Below are 14679 nucleotides of genomic sequence, written 5' to 3'. Positions count from 1 at the left end.
TACGATACCAAACTGTATGTAACATCCTACATGCCAACATTTCTTGTGTAAATTTTGTGTAAATTATAACTATAACCTTATCCTCCTTGTTTTAGAACCTTAGCTTCTCTGTTCCTTTATCTTCTTGGGTTTTTTACTTCACTGTGAATGTGTGAAACTGGAGTTTCATGCCCAATTTCGTTGTCACAATATGTTAACCCATTTTGTAACAATGACAATAAAGGTATATTCTATTATATTCTATTCTATTCTAACAGCAACAACGCCTCAAACCTCTAAAATAGTCCAAAAAGTCCAGAACAGCACTAATAAGCACAACGTATGTGCAAGCAGCAAGATAGCGACATTGTTTCAGGCAACAATAAAAAGTAAAAAAAAAAAAAAGTTCCTTCGATCCTCGCAACACTTAGATTGTGCGAACCATTTTGGTCAGCTTTTGTATGGGACTTGTTCTTCTCATATACAATGCCGGCTCATATAAAAAATCCTTTTTTTCTGCCAGCAAGTTAATTGGACAAAAATAGTGGCTCAGGGGACCAGTTTGTTTTTACAGTTGTTAGTTCGCATGTAAGTTCAACTTGAGAATACTTGACTTTCCTTGGCTTGCAGCCACTTTAAATACATTGTTAGTGTTAAAGGGACAACAAATGATAACGGTATTATTATTAGAAATATAATTATAAAACTATCTACTAGTTAGCACCAGTAGTAGCAAACAGTCCATAGTACGCATGGGTAGCAAACATCTAGCATTTCCCCAGGACTTATCCTATTTACTCTAACTAAGGCATTCAGCATTCATGTAAATCCAATCCAGGTCACAGCAATAACTTGCCAAATATGAAATGGGCACTGCAAACGCAAGGATTCCATGTGATGTCCTCGGTCTAGTCAGTTATTTTGATGGCCTGCAGCCACAGTTACCAATGGTTCTTTTGAAAAGGCTTGTTTCCTTTTAGAATTGCCCCCCAAAAATGTGTTCCTTAAAGTTGCGATTTGTGTACCCGTACACACAACTGCTAGATATGTTTTAGCCTTGTTGTTTTTGTAAATAGTTGCTCAATAAACTCACATCCTGTGCTGATTCGGTGATGACATAATGCGGAATAGGGTCTATAGTCTAAATAATAAGACTCACAGCTTAACTGACCATTATAAAAACATATACAATTATCATCACAGGAACTCCAAAGCCTCTTCCTGCATCTGAGAAGTCCCCCAATGGCAGCTCCAACTCCCCCAGCCAAGATGGTGCCGCCGACTTCCAGATGGGGGAACGAGTTTGGGTCAATGGCAACAAGCCGGGCCTTGTTCAGTTTACGGGTGGCACGCAGTTCGCCCCGGGCCAGTGGGCGGGCATCGTGCTGGATGAGCCCATCGGCAAAAACGATGGCTCCGTGGCGGGTGTGCGCTATTTCCAGTGCGAGGACGGCAGGGGGATTTTCACACGGCCCTCCAAATTGTCCAGAACGCCACAGCCTGAGAAAGAAGCCAACGGGGGGCAGGCTAAGCCCACGCCAGCAGAAAACGACACTATACCTGGTGGGACAGTGTCAAAAGCGACTGTTGACAATGTGCGAAATATTACCACAGGTGGGAAGACGTTGAACCGAACAGTCCAATCCACAGAGTCAACATCCAACCTCTCTGACACGGACTCTGCAAAAAAGAACAAACGGGAGCTTAGGCGAGGAGATCGAGTCCTGGTAAGATGTTGAGGATTTTGGAGATCATTGGTCGGCAACCACTGGTTTGTTACTGTGCCACTTAAAAAAAAAAAGAATGTTATGTTTATCTTGTATTACTAGGATTTTACATGACATAGGAAAAGTCAGTAGATTTTACCTCCTCATCACACAATTTTTTACTCACGGTGCCACATTTAATGTTGTAATGAAACATTATGCGAAAGAGTTCAGCCAAAAGAATGTTGTGCAACGCGGTTCACAGATCCCTTAACTGCCAGGGTTTTTAGGGACCACATAAAACCGATAGTACTGGTTTCCATGGGAACCTGAAAAGCTTCCTGACTTGACCCGGATACACCTTCATCATCTGGTTGCCGTTATTTTTGGTGTCAAGCGTCATTGCGCTTTTACTAAATGAGCCGGACCTCAGCACTGACGGCGATAGGCATGTGACACTACTGATAGTAGATCAACGGGGAAAAACTACTTTTTCCCGAAATTTTAAAAATCACATTGTATAGTGCGCATTTCAACACTTAATGTGAGTAAAAATAGTGTGATGATGAGATTAAATCCAACGTGTTTTCCTTTGTCATCTACTGTACATCTCTAGTGGACTAGTGATAATACATTGGTTTTAGGATTATTGATGTACACGTGAAATAGTGTAGTGAAAAGTTTTGGACTGGGTGGAAACATATGTTTGCCTGGAGAGGGATGGGCGCCACCAGGCTGTACTTGCCCAAGACACATCACAGGAAATGGTGCCCCTAAGACCCTAGTGGTTAAGGGATCCAACCAACTATCGTTCTCATTATTACTATTTCTATGATGGGGCGGGCCTTGAGAATATAGTCAGACATTAAACCATTCCATGGTACAGAAAAGGTTGCAAACCACTGTTGCAGATGATGTTTCCACTAAAAAGTTCAAACATCATTTATTCTCCAATAAAAAAAACATTTGAAGAGTGTACCTTTCTGAAATATGTAAACTTGTTTTCTATTTGTCTGCATGCTGGAATTGAGAAACGACCCAAATAGATATTTTCATGAGTTAATTTTATGTCTCTTGCGGTTAGGTGGGTGGGACCAAGGCGGGAGTTGTGCGCTTTCTGGGGGAAACAGACTTCGCCAAAGGAGATTGGTGCGGCGTGGAACTGGATGAGCCTCTGGGCAAGAATGACGGGGCTGTAGCCGGCACCAGGTACACAGTACACCGACTCGCAAACCTTCATATGATACATGCACGCTTTGTCAAGGCTCAAATAATTTCACAAGAGGTTTTTGAAGAATACAAAAAAAATCCCCCACAGGCAGAAAATATGGCTTATTTTAGATGTACTATATTTTCCAGATTAAATTGCTCCGGATTGAATGTCGAACGAGCCAAAAAATGCATAATTAAGAGGGAAAAAACATAAGTCGCACCCCTGGCCATACTATGAAAATAACTAAGATTTATAGTCTGTAGAATACGGTAGTTAGTTTTTCAAGATATTTGTCCTGTTTCTTTTTAAAAAAATCCTTCAAATAATTGTCTTATTTGTGGCTTTTTATTTGGGCACAACACAAAAACAACTTCAACTAATCATTAACAAAAGGAAACAACAAAATATGTGCACACTGACAGCTGTACAATACTATAATATAATACATAAGATTATAAAAAAATGTTACAAGGGCAGGCCATCTTTTAGATGAGACTTTTACTTTTAAGTATTGGTATTCTACCTCAAGAAAACAACTTAAATATATTTGATTTCAGCTGTTTTCAAGTCTTAATATCAATAACATGAAAAAAACATTGAAATCCAGACAAGAGTAGATAAAATATATATAATATATTGCCCACTACCAAACTGAGTTTATAGCTGTGTCATTACCTTACGTGAACCCTCGTCATTCCGGCATTCCATTCAGGTACTTTCAGTGCATGTCCCGGTATGGCCTCTTCGCCCCCGTTCACAAAGTGACACGCATCGGCTTCCCTTGCACCACGCCGGCTAAATCAAGAAGCTCCTGTAGGAAGTCCCTCCTTAAGAGGAGCCCAAGCGCCTCCTCCATCAGCTCCATCAGCTCAACTGCTTCCTCAATCAGCGGCAAACCCAGCCGAGCGGGCCTTGTGAGATGCCTCAATGTGATTTTTTTTTTTTTTCAGTTGACATGAGGTGTTTTTACTTGTCCTTGTTTAGCTGACGGAAACATCGGCCAGGTACGCTCGCAAAATTTCAGGCACCACAGCCCTGCAAGAGGCGCTCAAGGAGAAGCAGCAGCACATCGAGCAGCTGTTGGCTGAACGTGACCTGGAGCGCTGTGAGGTGGCCAAAGCCACAAGCCACGCCGGGGAGGTGCAGCAGGAGCTTGTCCTGCTGAGGAAAGGCCGTGATCAGGTATTTCATACGTTAAGACAGCCCGTTTCATGCGCATCTGATAAGTTTGAACTTCAGTACTGTGGTCGGCAACCACTGGGCCGCCGACCAGTACCGCCTTGTGGGTACTTTGATACCAAACCTTACACAAAGAAAAAAGGGGTTATTTCTTTACCTAATGTTGTTATAGTGTCAATTTTAAGTTTCAGACTGAACTTAAACCAGGGCTCTGAGGTGGTACGTCTAAATTAAAATCAGTGTGGTACGCCCGGGCAGGTGCAGTTTGCCTGCCGGGCATTGCAACTATTTCGTTGGAAAACAAAGATACCCGCAGAAAATACAGTGAAGGATGAATCAAACCAACCTTTTGCGCTTATAGCCAATCATCGTGGAGAATTGTTAATAGAGGATAGAGGATGCCTGGATTTTTTACGTCAAAAATACAATAGAGATCACCTAACAAGCTTGTCGTGGGGTTTGTTTATTTAGTGAGTTTGTATTTTGAATTAGTTGTCGCAAGAATCAACGTGACTTTTGCATTAAACTTAATAATAGCGACCAGAGTGTGTTGCGATTAGCACGACCGCCTCACAGTTCAGAGGTCCCGGGTTCAATTCCAACTACCGGCCTCCTTGTGTGGATTTTGCATGTTCTTCCGGTGCTCTCGGGCACTCCCTTTTCCATGAAAGTAATTTTGGTGTAATGTTATGAGGACATCTAAATGTACGACATGTGGATTAATTATTATTATTATTAAGGTTGTTATTAATTTTAAGAATTGTTGATATAATTTGTAATTATTATTTAAAAAAAAAGTATAAACATGTTTAAAGCCGCCCTTGGGCCAGGCAGTGAAAATATAGTCAGACAATGAACCAGTCCTGTGGTACAAAAAAGGTTGCCGACCACTGCTTTAGTACACCCTGAAAATAAAGGGAGAAACCATCAGTAACTTTTCTACTTGCAAGGAGGACAGGGATAGAAGCCTTCAGATATAAAAGTCTGACCCGTTGTAGAGGAATGAGCAATTTCTTATTATCACATATCGTATATTACTAAAGTAGATCTGCCCTAAAGGGTGTGGCTATCAAAGAGCGTAAATATGATTGTCCAATAGCACAACCCTGTAATTGTAAAAACAACACAGTGTGCAATAACAGGTAGAATAACGAACTTTCATTCTATTGAAGCTCCTTTGCAGGTTTCCAATATTAAAAATAGAAAAAACTTCTCAACATTCATAATGTAATACAATGAAATGAGCCACCCAAATGATTGTCTTCATGCGTGTGTGTCAGTATGCTGTAGAGACTGAGGCTAAGTTGGACCAGCTAAGGTCCATGGTGGAAGCAGCCGACCGGGACAAAGTAGAGCTTCTCAACCACCTGGAGGAGGAAAGACGGTCTGCTCTCAAAAATTTGCTTTAAACATTTACACTCAGGAGAGTTTCACTGATTCTTTTTACTTCCACCAAAGAAAAGTAGAAGACTTGCAGTTTCGCGTGGAGGAGGCGTGCATCACCAAAGGCGACCTGGAGGTAACTTTTACTCTTATGCAATTCATCTGTTTTTTATGAAGACCAGTTCAAAAACTCATGCCTCATGAAACATGAATCTGCCTCAAGACGACTTGAAAGAAATCTTACCCATCAAAGCTATTTATTGGGCTTTATCTGCCATACCAAACAGAGTCACTTAGCTGCCTCCTTTTGCAGACAACAAGGAAAAAAATGTAACATAACTGACTACACTACTATGTAAAATTATGTGTTTCACTTAATTACAAACAGTCCTGAAGGGCTGCACAGACAACCATTACTGACCTGAAACCTATATGAAAGCCAGGTTATCAAAATTTTGACTTTTATTTTATAAAGTGACCTATTTATAGTATCTTCAATAAACACACAAAAACAATTTCAAGTAAATAAATGATTTTTAATTATCTTTTATATTTAATATTAATATTGATATTTTTAATAATAATAATATTAATAATAAAAGGTCATTAACTCTTATTTATTGTATGTTACTATTTTGTATGATAATATTACGATTGTTATTTTTATTAAATAATTTCATCAATAATTATTTCATATTTTATTGTTAAAATAATTTACTATTTGTAACTTTTGGCATTTGTTATATGACTTTTTTTCTCTCTGTTCATCAAAAACAAGGTTACAATAAATTCAAATTCAACAACTTTGCTCACCAATTGACAGGCATGAAAATCTAACCTTCAGGAGAAATTCACCATTTTGAAGGAAAAAAGGGTGACCCATGTGAATTTGTATAGATTTAAAGCAAAATTGTTTGAAGGTATGGAGGGGGTTATTGTTGAGATTTCCCAGAGGGAATCGGGCATTTGAGGTGGTGCATTTGAGTTAGAATCAGTGTTGTTAGAGTGTGCAGGAGCTCTGTAATTATTCGTGCCTAACAAGCAATAGATTTGGTCACATTATCACGCTATTTTTATTCACAGTACCAGAGACGAGTGTTGGAGAATGAAAAAGATACAAATAAACAACAAAAAAGCATGATGAGGAAAGCAACTCTTGCCTATATCTGAGAATGAATTGTACTTTGAAGGACATTAAATAAATACTATTTCTAAATTTTTTGTTGTTATTGTGTTCATAGTTGTCAATAAATGATTTGAATCACAGCTGCTTGTATTCAAGAATGTTTGTCACTTTCAATGCTTAGTTTGAATTGAGCTAAAGTCAAACAAAATTTCATAGCGTGTTATACTCAAATAATTACAATATTTCCTGCACACTCTTCTCAGCTTTTAAGCCCTGACCCATTTTTATGCCTGAATTGAGAAAATGAAAGGGAAAAAAAGGGAAAAAGCCAGAGCTTACTTTGGCCCCTTCCTCTTGACAGTCTAAACATATTTTAACGACACTTTGTAACTTGTTACATCATCTATACGCACGGAGACTGCTATATGTTCTCTTTCTGTCTTTTCAATGCTAATTTAGCATTGATGAAAGAAGACCAAGGCAGACTGACTGTTTACTTATTTCACTTTTATTTTAATTATTTTCCTTACCTGCCATATACTCCACATTACTTCACATGACACTTCACCTTGTCTTACCTGTGAACTCTACCAGTCACCTCGACCTGCTGCTTTACTCATCACCTAACCAGATGGTCTCTTTTGTCTTCACTTGTCAGTGCTAAAATAGCCGTTGGCATCGGCTTTGTTCATGTCAGCCTGTCGCAATGTTGTTTTTTGTAACTGAGTGCTTTCTCTGTGTGCACCCGTCATGTGTTTGTGTGGCTTAAAGCATGCACCTTTCTGTCTCTCTCTTTTTCTCTCATACTAACAGACGCAGATCCGCCTGGAGCACACCTGCATTAAGGAGCTTGAGCAGAGCCTGCTCTTTGAAAAGACCAAAGCCGACAAACTCCAGCGGGATTTAGAGGACACCAGGGTAAAATGTTAAGCTGGACCTCTAGTAATTAAAGAAAAAAATCAAGGATAATGACGGTAGTTTGACACTAAAGCTTACTAGGGTTGTCATATTTTTTTTTTGTTCTGAGAAAGCCCACAAAATGTGTAAAATTATAATCATGACAGAAGCTCCTCGATTCGTACACCTTTGTCAAGTCATATTAGTTTGAAGAGCCCTTAATCACGGAGCGTCTCAAAGGGCTGCACAGGTCACGAGTATGGTAGAAAATAAACCAGCATGAGGAAAAAACCTTGAAAAGGAGAAGCACATAAGGTAATCTGCTTCCCAAGAGCCCTACCTCGGTTATAAATCGAAAACTCAACTTCAACATCCTATTAAATACCAGCGGTGGCCAGATCCATTGACCAAACGGGTCGTAGAGCCACTATTTCCTGTGGTGTGTCTTGGGCAAGTACAGCCTGGTGGCGCACATCCCTTGTTAGGCGATCACGCTAACCACTGCACCATGGAATCACATTCAATACCAGTGCTGGTGACAAAACCTAACGTAGGATGTTACAAGTTGTGCTGAAGCAGACTATCATTTTCTACTTAAGAGCAACTCATCAATCAGCAGTATACAGCATTTACATAAGAAAGTTCTAAGTCTAGGTGTAAACTGAAGAAGAAGCAAACTTTGTGCCAATGGTTCTGTGACTTAATGTTCATAAGGCAAACGTGGAAGTTCATTATGACCAAGTCGTGATCTCTTGATACATGCAGGTTCTTGCTGTATTGATTCCACTCTGGGATCATGATCTTTCAACCTGACTGTGGAGGATTCTAACCAAGGGGTGCTATCTGCTTTGTCTCGACCTTCTGGAGTTCTTGTGGTTGCCAAGAGTGTTTGCCAGGAACAAGTTATTATAGCTAGCTAGTTCAAGAAGCCTTTGTCCTCCCTTGCTTAATGGGTTGCAACTTGTTTCACATGTTTTCTTCCAGTCTTTAAGAACATTCACACCAATTTGGGCGTTTCAGTCTCCTTGCTGGACAATTATATTTATTTGGTGTCTATGATGTCTGAACCTTTGCATTTGAGTCCTCAGTTTTTCCGTCACCGTGTTCTGAGGTTGGTGCATAGGCCTGGAAGACTGTCAGGTTGAATGGTGATGAGCTTGCTTGAGATTGTGCAGCATCCTAATTTAGAAGCCATGATGTTTTTGTGTACAGTGCTAAGAATCCTATATCATACATGTGCTTGGTAGCTTCACCTCTATAGTAGAAAATGTAGGCCTTATCAGTTGTCAGCTCAGCAAAGTTTTTCTATCTGGTCTTACATACAGGGAGTGCAGAATTATTAGGCAAATGAGTATTTTGACCACATCATCCTCTTTATGCATGTTGTCTTACTCCAAGCTGTATAGGCTCGAAAGCCTACTACCAATTAAGCATATCAGGTGATGTGCATCTCTGTAATGAGAAGGGGTGTGGTCTAATGACATCAACACCCTATATCAGGTGTGCATAATTATTAGGCAACTTCCTTTCCTTTGGCAAAATGGGTCAGAAGAGGGACTTGACAGGCTCTGAAAAGTCAAAAATAGTGAGATATCTTGCAGAGGGATGCAGCACTCTTAAAATTGCCAAGCTTCTGAAGCGTGATCATCGAACAATCAAGCGTTACATTCAAAATAGTCAACAGGGTCGCAAGAAGCATGTAGAAAAACCAAGGCGCAAAATAACTGCCCGTGAACTGAGAAAAGTCAAGCGTACAGCTGCCAAGATGCCACTTGCCACCAGTTTTGCCATATTTCAGAGCTGCAACATCACTGGAGTGCCCAAAAGCACAAGGTGTGCAATACTCAGAGACATGGCCAAGGTAAGAAAGGCTGAAAAACGACCACCACTGAACAAGACACACAAGCTGAAACGTCAAGACTGGGCCAAGAAAAATCTCAAGACTGATTTTTCTAAGGTTTTATGGACTGATGAAATGAGAGTGAGTCTTGATGGGCCAGATGGATGGGCCCGTGGCTGGATCGGTAAAGGGCAGAGAGCTCCAGTCCGCCTCAGACGCCAGCAAGGTGGTGGCGGGGTACTGGTATGGGCTGGTATCATCAAAGATGAGCTTGTGGGGCCTTTTCGGGTTGAGGATGGACTCAAGCTCAACTCCCAGTCCTACTGCCAGTTTCTGGAAGACACCTTCTTCAAGCAGTGGTACAGGAAGAAGTCCGCATCCTTCAAGAAAAACATGATTTTCATGCAGGACAACGCTCCATCACACGCATCCAAGTACTCCACAGCGTGGCTGGCAAGAAAGGGTCTAAAAGAAGAAAAACTAATGACATGGCCTCCTTGTTCACCTGATCTGAACCCCATAGAGAACCTGTGGTCCCTCATCAAATGTGAGATTTACAAGGAGGGAAAACAGTACACCTCTCTGAACAGTGTCTGGGAGGCTGTGGTTGCTGCTGCACGCAATGTTGATCGTGAACAGATCAAAGCACAGACAGAATCCATGGATGGCAGGCTTTTGAGTGTCCTTGCAAAGAAAGGTGGCTATATTGGTCACTGATTTGTTTTTGTTTTGTTTTTGAATGTCAGAAATGTATATTTGTGAATGTTGAGCTGTTATATTGGTTTCCCTGATGAAAATAAATAATTGAAATGGGTATACATTTGTTTTTTGTTAAGTTGCCTAATAATTATGCACAGTAATAGTCACCTGCACACACAGATATCCTCCTAAAATAGCTAAAACTAAAAAAGCCCCACTCCAACTTCCAAAATATTCAGCTTTGATATTAATGAGACTTTTGGGTTCATTAAGAACATGGTTGTTGTTCAATAATAAAATTAATCCTCAAAAATACAACTTGCCTAATAATTCTGCACTCCCTGTAGACCCAAGAGATCTCAAGAATATCTTTCAATCTCCTAGATGAGTTCCTTCATCATCCCTTCTTTGTGCAATGTAGGGATGTTTCATGTGGCACTGGTGAAGGTGTTCCGACCACGCAATCTAGGTGTCTTTCTACCTATCACACACGACTTGGTAGTTAACGGGAGCCGCTGTCCTTTTTTTTTTTTTAGCTCGGCAACAACTGAGCCGGAATGAAGAGTGGGCTGTTGATGTCCATTATGTGGTGTGTCTTGGGCAAGTACAGCCTGTTGGCACCCAATTCTCTCCAGTTGTTTTAGGTTGAATCAGATAGCACTGGTGTCTATGGTTACCAGTAGCAGAAGAAGCCATCTGATCTGACTATGCGTACATCAAATATAATAAATTAACAACTTAACACCACACAAAAATTCAAACGTCTTAATAGATTGGATAGCAGAATGTGTTAAAAAAACAGTTTACCTAGCACACCTTTGAGTACGTTGCACAATATCCCTTTAAATTCACAGGATTTTTCAATCGTGATATCAGATATTATATTCCTATATTTAGCTGTTGATTATAATTTAACCAAAATCCCTGCAGGTGGCCACTGTGTCGGAGCGTTCTCGCATCATGGAGCTCGAGCGGGATGTGTCAGACTTGCAGCTGCGTCTTAGGGCATCGCTGCAAAAGGAGGACGCGGCATCACTCTCCCAGCAGCAACTTAACAGCCTCAGGGCCCAAGCCCAGTCACAGGAGAAGAAGGTCGGCCCTGGTTCGTTTGTAAACCGCCACCTCAGTATCTGAACTTTATTATTATTGTTTATATATTGATACCCACAGGTCAGCGAGCTAAGCGTGGACCTGGAGAGCAAAGAAAAGGAACTTCGCTGCATGCAGGATGAGAAGGACTTGCTGCAACAGCAGCTGAACAGCTTAGTAAGATTTCTACTGTCTTTTCACATATCTGATTATTCTAAGTTATTCTAGTTTAGTCATTTTTAGAAATTCTAAAGAAGAGAGACAAAGCATGGTTTGAGACATAAATCTAACAATGCAAGATTGGGTTACTAAGAAAAATATATGATTTCTGACTAATAGGACTATTGTAGAGTAAAATACATTTTCTAGTTTTCTGGTCACTTTTTTGAAGACTGCAAGAAATGCTACCGTCTTGCACTAATGTAAACAATTCACAAAAATGAGTGTTTTTTAATCGGACATTTTTTTAAATAACTGCGTGTTATGAATTAGACTACAAATCTCAATTTATTTTCTTTTCAGTTTGCGCTTGTTATTTTCGATTGTTCTCAGCTTAGGGATGCTGCTGGAAAAGTGAATTTCCCTTCGGGGATGAATAAAGTATCTATCTATCTATCTATCTATCTATCTTTTATTGCAACTTACAACTGGAGCATTATTGCTAGCAGCAGCATCAGCAATGCCAGCTGCATTTGCATTAGCTGTATTAAAGCTGCATGCAGCCTGTGGTTATGTCCTGGCAAGTATGTATTTTTTTAACAACACATACACCAGTGATATTTTTATTGACTTGTAAACGACGGACGTCGTTCTCAATAGTTATTCATAATTAGGTCACGTAGTGACTTCACAATAACAGAGGTTTAAAAGAGCTGTACAGAATTTGGAATTTTGATACTCTCTGCTGCCATCTTCTGGCTTAAAGTCATCACCATCTCAATCAGCTCGTCCATGATGCACGTGCAAGTACGTACATTTCTTAGAGGTGCTCGAACAAACCCTTCTTTTTTCAGCTTTCTTACGGTTTGGTTTGGCGTTTGGACTCTTTGAAGCAGGCCTTTTCTTTCTTTCACCATTTTCATGCTACACCAACAAATATAAACAAAAAAATACTCCTGCAGGGACAAGCACTCCCCCAACCTACATTCTTTGATCCTAATGTGTTCCGCTCCATACAGCTCTGACAGATTAAAGCAAATAGGCACAGTGGAAACAAAATAATGAGGGCTCTTTGGAATCAGTTAGGCATCGTTAACACATACCTAATTAAGAACATATTAAATTTTCAACTTTAAAAGCATACCTCAAATAAAGCACCCCACCTTTGTCTACACTTAATTTCCGACTATTAGTGGGAGGTTTTAAAATACCAGTGGTTTACCATACTGCTGACTGCATACTTGGTGATGTTAAAGGATTCCATTATGATGTTATGCTCACCTCATAAAACAGAGAAACATTTTCAAATGTCCCTTTCTCTTGTTTGTGTTTATGTGAACCTGAGGGCAGTATTAAAGTTGTATCATTAGGAGGCATTTACTTCTCAAAGCTCTGAAGTCTATGGACAAGAATGTTACTGTGTCCTCACAGTAATCTTTCCCTTGCGCAGAAACTGCAGCTACAGCAGGTTGAGCAAGAGAGTGCCAAGATGGCAAAAGCCGCCCACGGTAAGCAAAGTACCATTTCCACTCTGCCATGTCACTTGAAGACGTTACGCGTCACCTGATTTGGCACGTTCCCAAATATGTAACCTAAAATCGTACTTTTAACCCTGATTTCTTTTCCCGTTCTGTTTTTCAGATGCAGAGCAATTGAAAAAGAACTTGGTGGATCTGAAAGAAGGGAGTCAGGTCCGAGAACAAGAACTTAGGAATCGACTGACTCAGGTTACTTTCACTGTGTTTTCCACTGTATAGGGATTTAGCACTCGTTTTAAGAAAATCAACACATTATTAATATGCAAAAGTCTCATTAGAACAAAAATAATATTTCTAAGTAACATTTAAATGCATCTGATTTTGAAAATAAAACTTATTTCAAGCCGCTTTGACCATTAAATGTAATAATTTAGTTTGGAATGTTCAGGATGACATTTTTTTCAGCCCTAGACCCAAATCTTGAATAGGGAATGATACCAATCCCATACACTTATAATAATAATAATAATAATAATAATTATACGATTAGCACATAAAATTTGCGTACAAGCTTTAATTTTTTTTCTTTAATGTTACATTTATCAAGTGGTAATATATGGTACCCTAACCACCTTAGTGTTCTGACAGCTCGTGGGCCACCGGACCTTTGATAAACAAATACGTGTTAGTACGATGTCACCAGTCACTGAAATATGTCATGCCACATATCTTCAACTTCTTTGAATGTCCGTGAAAATGACTTTGTGACATAAAGGACCATCTTTAGAATTCAACCATGTAAATGATTTACTCCAAAACACACGCTAATGCCGACAAATAGGAATCCGCCTTTAACATTTTTGCTTCGTTGGACGTTGCTTCTTGAAATCCGTTTTGTTTCGCCATATTATTTCAGTTTACAAATAAACAGACTCGTAAAATTATTCCCAATATGGTAGTTAGCCCTCCACTTTCGATTGACACTTTTCCATGATGAGGGTCTCTTCATACTAGTTTTATTCATGCAAAAAGCGCACATTCAACCTGTGTCTTCCTCGACACATATATTCCACGTGTTTCACACTGTTTTTTTATTTTATAAATTTCTATTTGTTTGTTGTAGGGATTTTTCTAGCTTTAAATTTCGCTTTTTATATGGACCACCAGATCATGCCTCTATTGGCGCAGTCTACGATATCTGATACTCGCTTGACCAGATCATGCCTCTACAGGCGTGCACTTATATATCTGATTTACCAGTATTAGGTAACGGTCTATAAGTTTCTAAACTTGTTAGCAAGTCAAAGTAGTGAGAAATTTGCGTAATGTTCTGTACTTGAGAATGTCCCTCCAATCGACATAATTACGTATGATGAGAACTTTATTTTATCAATACATAGCCTTGGATGTTTTAATGACATTCAAACTTCATGTTATCAAATTTCATTATGGTACATGGTGAATTGTTATGTTCAGGAACTGTCCAAAAGGGGACACAGTCGTTCTATCCATTCCAAAGTTCTGAGTTACTTGGAAGTCAATTTTGTGTTGGGTTTATTTGCTCTACATAGTGTATCATGAAAATTGTGAAAGCAAGAAGAGGCTCGCTTCAAGTACAGTTCAAACGCAGATGCAAACCCCAAGAAAAACAAAAAAAGAAGAGTTTAATAAACCGCGTTCAAGAAATGCATGTACTTACATGTGCATCATGTAAGGAGTTTGACAGATGTTGCAATAATGACACAATCAGAGGTAAAGGGCGCAACTAAAAAAGTTCCAAATCCCATATACATAGCTCCTTTAAAGGTGGAGTCTGTAACTTATGCCATCATGTGGCTTACATCATCATTGCAGCCTCTGTCAAGCTCTTTTTGTTGAGAGTGCAAGGATGTGAAATTCTTAGATGCGCTCGAATAAACTCTTCCTTTTTA

The 14679-nt window shown here is 39.7% G+C and overlaps 1 protein-coding gene across 3 annotated transcripts in view; it reads left to right on the top strand.

Annotated features, from left to right (window-relative positions):
• Positions 1-14679, top strand: part of clip1b (CAP-GLY domain containing linker protein 1b) — a 39850-nt gene that overhangs the window by 3989 nt on the left and 21182 nt on the right. For 2 of the 3 annotated variants that reach the window (XM_088355512.1, XM_088355513.1), the window contains exons 3-13: positions 1183-1706; positions 2770-2894; positions 3611-3812; positions 3883-4080; positions 5358-5461; positions 5536-5596; positions 7400-7504; positions 10953-11114; positions 11193-11288; positions 12721-12778; positions 12912-12997. In XM_088355512.1, coding sequence (XP_088211638.1) covers positions 1183-1706; positions 2770-2894; positions 3611-3812; positions 3883-4080; positions 5358-5461; positions 5536-5596; positions 7400-7504; positions 10953-11114; positions 11193-11288; positions 12721-12778; positions 12912-12997 — 1721 coding nt within the window. The remainder of the gene's footprint in view (positions 1-1182; positions 1707-2769; positions 2895-3610; positions 3813-3882; positions 4081-5357; positions 5462-5535; positions 5597-7399; positions 7505-10952; positions 11115-11192; positions 11289-12720; positions 12779-12911; positions 12998-14679) is intronic. The other variant, XM_088355514.1, reaches the window with a different exon arrangement.

The sequence above is a fragment of the Urocampus carinirostris genome, chromosome 16 (assembly GCF_059441175.1).
Source record: "Urocampus carinirostris isolate Australia breed hairy pipefish chromosome 16, RoL_Ucar_1.0, whole genome shotgun sequence".
Lineage (NCBI taxonomy): Eukaryota > Metazoa > Chordata > Actinopteri > Syngnathiformes > Syngnathidae > Urocampus > Urocampus carinirostris.
Note: the sequence above shows the minus strand (reverse complement) of the source record. Positions and strands in the feature narration are given on the sequence as shown.